The 13,163-nt window shown below is 45.1% G+C and overlaps 1 protein-coding gene across 4 annotated transcripts in view; it reads left to right on the top strand.

Moving 5' to 3' along the window:
• Positions 1 to 13,163, top strand: part of CPA6 (carboxypeptidase A6) — a 396,768-nt gene that overhangs the window by 332,429 nt on the left and 51,176 nt on the right. The window contains exon 1 of one of the 4 annotated variants that reach the window (XM_081013427.1): positions 10,978 to 11,362. The exons of 1 other annotated variant lie outside the window; for it this stretch is intronic. In XM_081013427.1, the coding sequence (XP_080869553.1) occupies positions 11,235 to 11,362 (128 nt within the window). In that variant the 5' untranslated portion in view covers positions 10,978 to 11,234. Of the gene's footprint in view, positions 1 to 10,977; positions 11,363 to 13,163 lie in introns of those variants that run through there. 2 more of the 4 variants (XM_081013426.1, XM_081013428.1) reach the window with 2 other exon arrangements.

A 13,163-nucleotide genomic window follows, 5' to 3' on the forward strand; every position in this document is an offset into this window, starting at 1 on the left:
GGAGGAGAGGAAATGGCCAAAAAAAGGTCTTCCTCCTGTAATGTTCAAATGCTCCCACCCCTCAAAGCTTGGAGTATAACCTTGGTGAGGAGTCTCTGTCTCCCATGCCAGGTCCTACCAGGCCAGAAAAAAAGGCTATGCTAGACTGTTCAGGTTTGGAAGACTGTGTTCCAGGACAGCCCTATCACCCCTGTACTGGAGATGTCTATGGTTTCAGAACCAGGCAATGACCCTTTAAGGGAACAGACAGTTTCTCAGAATCTTCATAAGGCTTTTGCAACTTGCTGGAGCAACTGCTCCCTCTAGGCAGCTCCCTCTGTCTAGAAATTTAGCCTGGTCTCAGTGTGACTCTGCCTTGTGACCCTGTTACACTGGCAAGAAGTACCACTGCCATAGTTTGTTTCCCTGGGAGTTGGGAGCCAGGGGAGCACAAGACACCCCTTTTCTCTAGCTGGAGGATCTCTAGCTGGAGGATCTCAGACCCTTTCACAGGTGAAAGAAGCTCTTCGCTTCGCTGATCCAAACTGTAGACCCTGAGAAGCTACTGTTAGTGATCACTAAAAGCTACAAGGTTTTCCATATCTCCTGAAATAATTAAGACAGAATAATTAATTTAAAGTGATACCAAACAGTCCCTTTTGCATTTAAAAAGTGGTAGCTAATAGTTGGGATTTGCATGTAATTCAAACTGTACTTTAGCCAAAATAAAGTTATGGTGTTATTGTTATGGTGAAACAAGGAACACTATAAGAATTTAAGCACCACTAATCATTAGTCCTCTCCTAGACCTGTAGGGATTTGTACCACATTTACATAAACAAAACTTGTAGCCGAACAGAGCACCAAGACATGAGGATGGACTCAGTAAGTTTTTGACTGACATTTTCTGCCCAGTAACTTTAACATATATCATACTTATTCAGATTATTATCTTCATTAAATGCTGTATTCTTAAACATTTTGTGATCCAACATCATGCAGGATGTGAATAAAAATGAAAGTTTAACCCAGGTGAAGATGACACTGGATATTTTATTTGCAATATTATTCTGCTGATTCAGTATACAACTGAAGTCTAAACTTGCATGAATATTTACTGAAACTTGTGAAGCTTGTAGCAAGCAGAGCTCATGTGGTTTGGAATAAGATACGCACTGAGCTTTTAAAACCACAAGCAAGCACACTGATGTAGATGGAGCTGTTTTAGTAGAGGAGAGAGCTGTCAAAATGCCTTCATCAATATGCATGAAGACTTTGACTTAACAGTGGTAACATTTTAAAGTCGGTTCTAACTTACGCGTTGGGATACAGTTCATTGAGGTCCTAGCAAGCTGGAAACTTTTATAAATTCAAAACAGTATCAGTACATGTACCAATCATAAGACCAAAAAGCATACACCCAATGTTCTCCCCATTATAAACTGGTTGTTCCTGTAGCATGCGCTCCCTGTTAGTCACTAGAACATCACTGAGTCATCATTTGCTCTAAACAATTCCCTTCATAGAGTTGTGTGAAATAAGTGTCAGAAGGTGTGAACCAATTTGACAGTGTTAAATTAACTATGCATGTTCTAGGATTCTGTTTATTTGTCATGAGAGGAGGCTTGCTGCTGAAATCTGGGTTACGTGATTGCAGTGATTGTGAAACCTATTCTGACATTTTGGTAGCCTTGCAGAAACCTCCTAGTTTTTAATGAAGCAGCCACACATTTTTCTGCTGGGAAATGAAAGCATAAAGACCAAGCACTCTTTCCCTGAATTTTGGATGGCCTAATATTATTTGCCTCTTACTCCCAGCAATGGTAGAAAATGGAAATTACACATTATCACAACTATGCTAATAAGATGAAATACACAGTCCCGTTTAGAACAGACCCATATTTCCCTCTTGATGTGTGTGGTCAGCCTGGTAGCATTTGGATCTATGTATGGATGACACCATGTCACCACTAAACTGCAGGTTTCCACATCTACCTAGCCCAATGGTAGCCAACGTGGTGTCCTTCATATGTTATGGGCTACAGCTCCTATCAGTCCCAGCCAGCATATTCAGTGGTTACATGTGGTGGTAGTTGTAGTCCACAACATTGGGTGGCACTACACTGACCTAGGCAATGATGTGCCCTCAGGCACTGCACTGATTCTGCCCAACTAGGTTGGCCATTGGACACCCTTGGAGAGGAAGGTGTATAAGAGGGCTTAATGCCCCAGCTAAGCCTTGCCTGAGCAACTTAGCCTTCCTGAGCTTTGGTGTTTGTTCATTGTTATTTTGTCCTGTTCTCTGGCTTGCTCTGATGCCTTGTTTGCCCTGAAGATCTGACAGCTGCTTCTTCTTCTGTTCTGGCTTCAGGTTCCTCTTCAGATCTGACTTCATCCCTTGAGTCAGATTCCCTGGAGATGCTCCTGGTTCCCAGTTTCTGGCATACCTCAGGCCACTGACTACAGCTTAGCTCCCATACTGCCCTGACACTGGGCCCAGATGACAATAGAATGCATGTAACTTCCAGGTCCCCATTCACCTTGGGAATTCACATTCATGACAGCATGACTAGCTTATATTCAGCATTGTCACAACTTCACAAAAGACAGTGGGTGTTCTTTCTTTCATATAGCACAGCTCCAGGGTGTTGAAACCTGGCATTGCTATCATCCCTTTAAATAGACAGCTAGAAATTCAGATGCATTGTAGTAAAGGCCTCATCTGTTATTGGCTGAAGGTTTTCCAAGGTCGCTAGCACAGTTGACTCAGGACTCTTTGGGAATCATGATATGTAAGTTGCAATTCTCGTCCCTATCTGTACATTATACAAGTCCAACCATTTTGCAATTATCCTTGAGTTTATACGTCATTAAATGCATTCAATTTTATTTTATTCTTACTAGTTCTGTCCTGTGCTCTGTTATACCATGCAAGAGTTTGGCACTCTTATGAAGTTTCCTTTAAGGGCCTCTGTTCATAGGGCAATCCTGTTAATATTATTCAGTATATTAAACACAGTGTGGGGTGTAGAATAGCCTATGGAGCTTTTGAAAAATATGCCATGTTCTGCTATAATCCTGCATGTCTGTAACAGTGAGATCTATAAACAATATATTGAATTTTAAGCAAATACAGTAAGCTTGGTAAGATAGATATCATCTTGCCATATATAAAAAACTACTTATGCTAAGGCTAAAGCATTAATAAAAGCTGTACCTCTATTTTGAAACTTCATAAGTGTGCATTTTGCAATATTCTGCTGATCAGAGAAACTATATAAACTCCATTAATGTCAAAAGGCATAAACTACATTGTTTCTGACACTAGATGGCAGGAAATTATTCTGTTCCTAAGATGGCTTTACATTTCATGTGTGCTGCTGTAATGAGAGAGCTCAGGACTTTCAGAAGCTACCAGTGTGTTTTTGCAATACAACTGTGATGGTCTGGGATTTGGACTTGGAGGCTGAACCTGAGGAATCCCAGCCTGCACAGGAGTCCCCGCCTCCAGAACCAGCTGAGCTTGAGCCTGAAGGGTCCTCACCTGTGCTGGATCCTCAGGTGCAGGCACCAGCTGAGTCTGCTCTGGCTCCTGAGGTGATGGAGGACCCATTGCCTGCAGGTGCTCCACTCTCAGCCCCGTCAGAGGAAGCTGAGGTTGCCTCTAGGTCCGGTAATCCTCCAGCCTCTCCTGAGCTACAGAGGCTCAGGGCAGAAAGGCAGAGGGAACTAAGTTCCTGCAGGAGGAGTGCTCGCCTCCAGGCCAGGAGAGGTGAGTCACCAGAGGACTGGGGCTGCCCTATGCCTCAGGGCAGATAAAATCCAGCCAGTCACAGTCCCAGGTTACGGGAGCAACATTGTTGGTAGCCTGTTCCTACCTGCACCCTGTCCTTCTCTTGTGCCAGAGTTCCTGATCTCACCCAACTCCCTGCCTTGGATCCCGCTTCAGCTTTGACAGACAGCCTCCATACCGCACCCTCGACCTTGGACTGGACTTGGACCTCGCCGCACGGTTAACCCTCAGGACCAGCACAACAACTTTGCTTTAATATATATTATGATGCATGATAGCATATGCTTCCCTTTTAGTAGGTTCTCAAAATTCATGCACAGAATTTAGATATTGGTGAAGAATGGACACAATATTCAAGGGTGGCTAAACATGTGCGCCTCGAGATTTTTGGATTCTAACTCCCATCAGCCCCAGCTATCATGGCCAACGCTCAGGGATGGTGGAAGTGAGGGGCAGATGGGGCTCGTCCACCTGGGAAGATAGCCTCTCTAGAAGAAGCTGTTAAGACAGTGATTTGACTTCACCCGCAGAGGGGCACTCCATTGCCTCTCAGGACAGATGGATGCCAACAACGTTTTCTGAAATATCAGGCTTCTGAACATGGCAACTCTCTCTTCCTCTTACTCCTTAAGATTTCCCTTTTTCACAGTTGCAGCATATATATGTGATACAATAGTTCAACATGCACACTCACTTGGTCTTTAAGTTTAACTTGTTGCCTCTGAGTCTGTCTAGATGTGATGATAGCAGACCCACTACAGGAGGTTGGTGACCATGAGAAGAAAGGGATAATTGTGGGATGTTTGAACTCTTCACATACCCAATGCCCCCCTCCAACTTCCTCCTGTCATTTTTCTCTGTCCTGGTCATCTGTTTTTTCCCTAAGTCTAGGAATTGCACTGGACTAAAACTGCGGGAGGCAGTGGAAGACAGAAGTGCCTGGCGTACTTTGGTCCATGGGGTCACGAAGAGTCGGACACGACTAAACGACTAAACAACAACAACAACAAAGATCAACTGGGGAGGAGGCAGTGTCAAAGAGTGAAGCTTAGGAAAGGAAAGGATTCAGAACTTATCTTCTACCTGCCTCTTCTTTTCATGAAATTACCCACTATACCCTGCGCTATACCTGTTCAGAACCATCATGCCACCATTGCAGCTCATATTAGACCCAGAGAAGCCAGCTCCACTTCTGAATATTTTATCTCCAGAAGCTTGGAAGGACATACTTTTTAACTGACAAAGTACAGTGGTACCTCGGGTTAAGTACTTAATTTGTTCCAGAGGTCCGTACTTAACCTGAAACTGTTCTTAACCTGAAGCACCACTTTAGCTAATGGGGCCTCCTGCTGCTGCCGCGTTGCCGGAGCACGATTTCTGTTCTCATCCTGAAGCAAAGTTCTTAACCTGAAGCACTATTTCTGGGTTAGCGGAGTCTGTAACCTGAAGCGTATGTAACCTGAGGTACCACTGTAATTTATGAGAACATGTGTAGCTTGGTGTTTCCTAATTTAAGCTTATGTGTAAATATGAAATGTGGAACATTTTCTTTGTACACAGACTTCAGATGTTATTCTCAGTACGCAAGTTAAGACATACTATATGATAATATTAATCAAGAAGGCATCATCAGTAACTTGGGCTACCCTTGCAGGTGACAGATGGATTATCAACATCTGAGCACTGTTTCTTTTTTGCCTATCTTTAATATAATTTTGTGTACACAATATGCCTAATGCTATATTATTATAGGCACCATGTGTGTATGTTTACATAGTATTTATCTTCCTACTTGGGGTTTTAAACCAGGAATATAATGATAGGCTAGTATTAAAACCTTGCAGCTGTGAATAGTTCGAGTTGCGTACTATTAGTCATCGGCATTATATTGTGGAAGTGAACCTAGAGACAGCGGCGGAGCAAGCCGATCAGGCGCCTAGGGCAGTGTGCATGCCCTGCGCCCACGGGTGGGACCAGCCGCCCATGGGGGAAGGGCCAGCCGCCCGTGGGGCAGGGCCAGCCGGGGCAGGATGCTCCGCGGGGCCTCCAAGGAGTCTGCCTGCCTTCTCCCACTCAGCCACCCTACAGCTGAGGGTGAGGCGGCAGGCAGACCGTTTGGGGCAGCAGAGAGTCTGCAGGAGCTCAAGCCACCGCGTCACTCCCGGGAGAGACACGTGGCTTGGGCATGCTGCAGGCCCCACAGTGAGTGCCACCCGGCATTTTGTCACCCCCCTCAGTGGTGACACCCGGGGCGGACCGCCCCCACCGCTCTCCCCTTCCTCCGCCCCTGCCTAGAGATGCCTTTGTATCTAAATTATTCCATATCAGTATGAACAAATAAAACTCAACTTCTGCTGCCTCTGTTGTTTTCAGTTGTTCATGAAAATGTTTGTGCTAGTTACATTGAACCATTTATTTGTAGTGGTGCCATTCTATATACACTTGTACATTTACTTTGAAATAGGCTGAGAACCACATGTTAACGGTTACTAACTCCAGTCTGCTCCCACCACTGGTAGTTGAAGTTAGTGGTATCCTACATCTTATGGAGAAATATTCCTGTTTGATTCACTTTCTGTCAAAACGGCCTCCATCTGATTCGGAAACAGAAGCTGTGGTAAAGCTGAGGTGTGTACGCTGGAGACAGCCATTGCACATGCACAAATGACAGCACATGTGCAGATGACAGTTTCAGTAAATTTGAGTTTGGCATAGGGAAGTGAACCAGGTAATGTGCATCCTCACAGCAGGTAATGTGCATCCTCACAGCCTTCTAAGTCAGGCTGTGAGGATGCACATTACCTGATACATCCTCCAGGGCTTTCCCCAAGCAATCAGAGAATGTGTTTGCATGAAGCCAACCTCTCCTTCACCCTCTTCATGCCTCTTCTGGTTCTGGGAGACAAGGAGGAGGAGTTGTTATGTACTGAGTTGAATAGGATCCAAAATGCAGCAGTATGATTGGTCCTAGAACAATAGGATTCAGAATGCAGCAGTCTGATTGGTCCTAGAACAATAGGATTCAGAATGCAGCAGTCTGATTGGTCCTAGAACAGTAGGACCCAGAATGCGGCAGTCTGCTTGGTCCACAGGAGCCACCCAATCCAGCTCCAGGTGGAAGTGAATCCACAACCTGATTGGCCTACAGGAGAATCCCGGAATTAGCCAATCACGTGGGGCCCATTGTGTAAATAATGTATATAAAGCAGACATTCTGGGGGAACTTCCATTCCTCCTCACCACTATGAGCTGAAGAAAGAGCATGAAATCCACTCTTGACTCCAAGTACGGTGTATTTCAGGGGAGCTTGTCGCAGCATGAAGGGAGGACACCCATGACTCCTCACCAGCCTGTTTCCTCTCTGCCTCTTGGCCTTCCTCCTCCCACTCACCTGCTTTAGCTTCTGATTTGGGACTTCTCTCTGTCACAAACCCTCCCAGCTCACTAAGCCCTGTTACCTCTTCATCTTCTGACACCTTCTCTTCCCAGTCTTCTCCCTCTGACCACTCATCATTGTCCCACCAAGGCTCTGAGCCTTCTTCCTTCGGTGGTTCCTCAGCTGGCTCCTCCCACCATTCCTCTGCGTCCAACCAGTCCAGGACATCACCCAAGTCTGCTCCTGTTTAATGTAGGTTGTAAACTGCTTTGAGTATATGAAGGACTGTGGATATGAAAGTGAGCTCATCCATTGACCCTTTGCAGAGGAAATCCGATAAGGCTTAAATGGTTGCAGAACTGCACCCTTTGGCTACATGCACGTTTCCTACAGCTACCCCCAAACTATTTATTGATCTGCTCTGGAATGATTTCATAGCATGTGTAAACTTGCTACTGAATTAGCATGGTGTAGCAATTGGGCTTTGGGAGGCTCCTGGAGGCAAGGAGTGGCAGGGTGGGATTGGGAATCTGCAGTAACAGCTGAGGCCATTAAATAGATCTATATCTCCGGAATTGCTGAAGCTGGTCCACATCTGCTTGGTTTTTCGCCAAAGCTCACTTGGGTAGTATATATAGAAAGATTGAGTGGGAGGGGGTGGGGGTGGGAGAAGCTAAGCACTTCTGGGTAGGCTTTTGCAACCCTTGAAGTACTAGAATGGGAAATGAACTCTTTGCATCACACAAAAATAAAGACAAGCATGTCGCTTGATCTCTGCTGGCTGCAACACACGAGCCAGACACAAGTCATTCATCTGACTTCAGGAACACTTTTAGAAGACTCTTTGAGAACCAGCCTCAGAATTAGAACAGCATTTGGTGGCTTACCGGTGCCTTTGCCATGTGGATTATGTTGTTTGCAAGCTGTGAAATGCCAAGATGCCAAATCCTTTTGTTGCTGGAAAACACCCCCTTTTGTTGACCAGATGCCGCCAGCTATTTATTATTGTTGTTTCTCTGCAAGGGCTTTGCAAAGCACGAGCATGTGCTATATGGGATTAACCCTGCCGGCACACAGGCACCCACCACATGAGGCACTGCCAATTAAACTGTCAAATGTCAGGATAAAGCAATAGGTCAGACTGATGGCAAAGCTTTCGTTTTCCTGTGATCGGCGTGAATCTGTGTTTTTAACTAGTCTTTGAGTAACAAAGAAATAAAAAAACACCACCACCTTGGGATACATTTGTAAAGATCCATATTCGTGCATTTGTTTCTCAGGGGTAAATAGGCAACCATCCTGTGATCTAAGATGCAGGCTGGTAGCATGTTGTACTATGCAGCACATTTAAAACACAGAATGATAGGCTCATACACTTGCCTTATTATTATTATTATCCTGGTGTCAACTTGGGGCCAAGAATGATTTAGGCTGCAATCCTAAACACACTTTCCTGGAAGTAAGTACCATTGAACTCAATGGATATTGCTTCTCAGTAAGCCATAAATAGGATCACACCGTTAATAATTTGGTATAGCTCTGTGCTGCTATACCATTCCCTAAGTTAGACATATAAAAATACTTTATAATCTTCCTTCATGTTTCTCACTGTGTTAGAGCAGGGGATGGAAAGAGCTCTTACTACAGTCACAAATGGTACACAAAGAAATGTGCTTTTGCCTTAGATCCAGAGATATGTGGGGGAACTTTTACACCTGTAGCCAGTTTTTTTCCCCCCACTCTCTGCTGCATCATCAGACGTCAAGGTTTTTAAAAGTTGCTTGAAAAATGGCTAGGAGAATTTGGGAGAGACAGAATGTTCAGTTTTGAGATATCCATTTGTGCTTTTATCTTGTTGTGATCCAGTTTTAAGGCAATTTTCCTGTATGTTGTTTCCATTTTTACTATTCTATTTTTATTATAAACTGCTTTAGAGAGTTTTTTTATTTTAAGTGGTATTAATTTTAAAATACATAAAGATATGTTGCGTGTGTTTGAAGCTCTCTGCAGAAGATCAAAGCTGCAGGCTTTTCTTTTGCAGAACTAAAATCGATTCAAATTAGAAAATGCTGAAGATGCATTCACATATTCAAATACAACCAGGGAACAAAATTTTAAACCCCACAAAATAGTTTTATAGCTTCAACTCACAAAGAGAAAGCAGCAACAGCATAGGGAATAGACTGAGCTGTGATCAAAGAAAACACTGGTCCAAATCACACATGTGCCATGAATTCCCTAGATGGCCTGAGACATGTGACTGTTTTTCAGCATCCCAAAAAGGAATAGCTGTACTGACCAACTGTTGACTTGTGAGCTAGGGTCAGGAACTGGCCTCCTTGGGGAGCTGACAGCACCCACCAGTGATGTTTGCCCTGGGCACCACTTAATATCCTACCTTCTCAGCATTAGGAGCATGGGCATAGCCAGGGGGGGCAGGGAGGGGCAGCTGCCCCCCTAAATCAATAAAAAATACATAGCATAACGGAGGTTCTGCCTCCCCATAACAAAAGGCCTGCCCCCCAACAAAAATCCTGGCTACGCCCATGGTTATGAGTTCACTAGGCACATTTCACAAAGCAATGCATTGTGGGAAATTAAAATGAGTCTCACCTACTCACCTTTGCCCACTGTCACTGCTGCCAGGTGCATTAGAGTACATTTTGCAGTTTCCTCAGAAATTATTATTATTTGCATACATACGTCCATGTGCACAGTGCTTTGCAGAGTACAAGAAGACCGAGGGAGCTTGCAATCTAAATACATCCCTACACATCCACCATCGTCATCATTATTTATCATCAGTGCAAAGTTCAACTGCATGTTCTGCAGTGGCCCCCCAGGACTGAAACTTAGCTTTTGCCACGAAGAGTTCAGCCGAAATTAAAGCCCTTTAAGAATCACAGTTGTTTGGAGAAGCCACCCATGGGAACGTTTTTATTTTATATGTGCATGTCAAATATCTTTTCATTCTATCTTTGTTACGCTTTCAGTATATAGATGGGTGACCTTTGTTTCAGCAATACTCTTTTAGATGTGTAGTTATGTGTAGCTAGCTGACAAAATGAGGTACAAGCCAGTCCTCCATCAATAGTAAATATTGTTGTGAGTTCGGGAGGCAGGATTAGGCTGTACATCTGAGTCCCTTCTAATTCCTGGATCCAGCAAGAATTCAGTTGTTGGAGTCGCCAGGCCATCTTCTTGGTAATGGCAACTAAGGAAGGGTCATTAGGGTAACAAAGGAAGTGGCTCCATGCCAGATGTCAAATGGGTAGGCCCCTCTCCCTCAACTTCATAGTCTGGAGGACAAAAGCACTAGCTGAGGGGTGTGTATATGTGTGTGTGTGAGAGGGGGGGTGGCTACCAGCAGGCAGAAGGAAGAAGGACGAGAGGGAAAGCCAAGCTTAATTTCTTTTTATTATTATTATTATAATTTATTAAATAGTAAATATTATTAGTATTTTCCACACAACAACAACAAAAAACACAAAAAACAACAATGCACAAAAACAAGCATATAAAAATCCAAATCTTACAAATTAATAATATAAACACTAAAAAGGAAAAGAGACATTGACGTCCACCAATCCCACAGCACCACCTTTGCCTCTCATTGTATCTTCCTGTTGCCAAGCTTAATTTCTGCTTGAATCCAAGGCTTAGGCTATGAGAGAAATTGAAATCCTTCTCAGGGTGTTAATGCTGTGAGCCCCTCCAATGTGGACTCAGGTTGCATATATGTATCCTCATTTGCGCGCTTTGGACTCCGCTTAAAAAATTGCGCGCCTCCTCCATTGGTCTCCGTCGAGCCCCCCCCCCCCCCCGCCCCGGCTGAAGAAGCGCGCTCAACTTTCTTCCCAGTGAACTTGCCTGTTGCTCCAGCCGCAAAACAGCCAGCCCCCCCCCCCGCCCGCTCCCCGCGCCCCTCCCAGAAAAGAAAAGCGCGCCGGGGGTGGAGGCTGATCCACGCTGCTGCTGCTCCTCCCTCCTGCCTCCTGGCTCTGGCGGGCCGGCTCCTTTGTACGCCCGGCAGAGGCGGAGGGGCGCGCAGGGCAGCTCCATCCTGGCTCCCATCGCGACGCCACCATGAAACTTCAGGCGGCGGCGCCCGCGCCTTTTCTCCCGCTCCGGCCGCTGCTGCTGCTGCTGCTGCCGCCGCTGCTCCTGCAGGCTGTGGCAGGACGAAGCTCCCCTTACGGCAACCGCTACGCCGGGTAAGTGTGCCGAGCGCAGCCCTCTCCAACCTAGTTGCCTCTCCAGAGACTGCTGCGCTCCAGCACTCCCCTCATCCCTGACCATTGGGCGTGCTGGCTGGGGCTCATGGGAGCAACCAGGGCGCGGAAGTAGCGCCTCTCTTGCTCTCATCTTGCACTTTGCACGGGCTGATGGCAGCCACTGTTGGGGAATTGTGAATCGTTATAATTGTCTTCTTGGATTTAGAGTCGGAGGACCTTGATTGTTCATATCCCACTTCTTTAATTACTTCAGTCAGGGTGAGGGAACCGTGGCTTTCGAGATGTTGTTGGGTTTTCAGGATGGCCAGTGCAATTCTAGGGATGTCTGAAAGTCTCATCCTCCTTGGCCGTTGGCCATGCTGGCTGGGGACTGAACTGAGTTCTGCAATGTACGGAGGTTCCTTGCAGAAAGCCCTTGAGTCTTCAGGAAGATACACCTGAAAGTATGAATGCTAATAGGCATTCTACCTTGCTGATAAGGCTCGGTTTCCAGACCCTTTTAGCGTCATAGTCACCCTCCTCTGCGGTCCTTCCAGCTTCTCAATATCCTTCTTGAACTGGACCCAGAACTGGACCCAGGACTCAAAGTGGAGTCTGACCAAGGCAGAATAGAGCAAGATTATGACTTCCCTTGATCTGGATGTTAGACTCCAGTTGATGCAGCCTAAATTGCATCAGCTTTTTTTTTTCTTCTTTTTGCTGCTGCATTATACTGTTGACTCTTGTTAAGCTTGTGGTCTGCTAAGACTCCTAGATCCTTTTCACATTAGATGATTTTGTGCAGGGCTTTCCTCCCCCCCAGCTGGAACTTGCCGGAACTCAGTTCCTGCACCTCTCAGGTGGGTGCCATTGCCATTATAAGAGAACAAGGGAGATATCCATGGTGAGTTCTGGCACTTCTTTTTCTAGAAAAATAGCACTGCATACAATAATTTGAATTTACAAATTGCAATGCATCGTGGCAAACCACAGCTCTTGGAATTGGCAGTGCAAGCTGACCTATGTCAGACAAGTAAGTCCTGTTGAGCTAAACAGAACTTACTCCCAGTTAAGTGTGTACAGTATATAAGACTGAAGCCTAAGACTTGAAGCATTAGACACACAGAAAAGTAGCCAGAACAGAAATGAAGATTCCTTTTGAAGTGAATTATTTTTCGTCTTTTAGCTCAATCCCCACAATTCCCACAAACTTGTGCACAGGATTGCAGCCTTAACATTTACTCAGATAGAAGACCCATTGATATTAATGATGGACAACCTATGCTAATAGAGTTGGCCACTGATTAAACCAAAATGGATTGATCCAGATTGTTGTTATTAACATCTATAAGCCCCTCCACGGCATTGTTCTCTGTGTGACTCACAAGCATAACATGACAGACTACAATTAAATTTTGTTCTCTTTTTTTCTTGTACATGTTTTTGTTGATAGCCGTCTTGAAACCTTGGTGAGAATGCAGGGTATACATTCTGAAAATAAACAAATAAAATAAAACGTTTTAAAACCCATAAGCAAGTAACCAAATAGGTGTGAAATGACACAAGAACTAGGCTGGCATGATACTGGCAAGAGGAAGATGCAGGTGAAAATACAATATGTTCCACCCCCTACCCACCTCCCCATGATGGAATGGCAGATAATACTTAGAGCAGGATGGAGCAGAACTTCAGGTCCACCGCCAGGCCAGAGCAACAGAGTTCTCTCCATTCCAGTTGTGGAGATTGTCGTTTCGCTAATGTAGTCAAATAATTCCTTGAAGCCCAGAACAGCTGCTGTGCA

The sequence above is a fragment of the Podarcis pityusensis genome, assembly GCF_964106645.2.
Source record: "Podarcis pityusensis genome assembly, chromosome: 7".
In the NCBI taxonomy this organism is placed as follows: Eukaryota; Metazoa; Chordata; class Lepidosauria; order Squamata; family Lacertidae; genus Podarcis; species Podarcis pityusensis.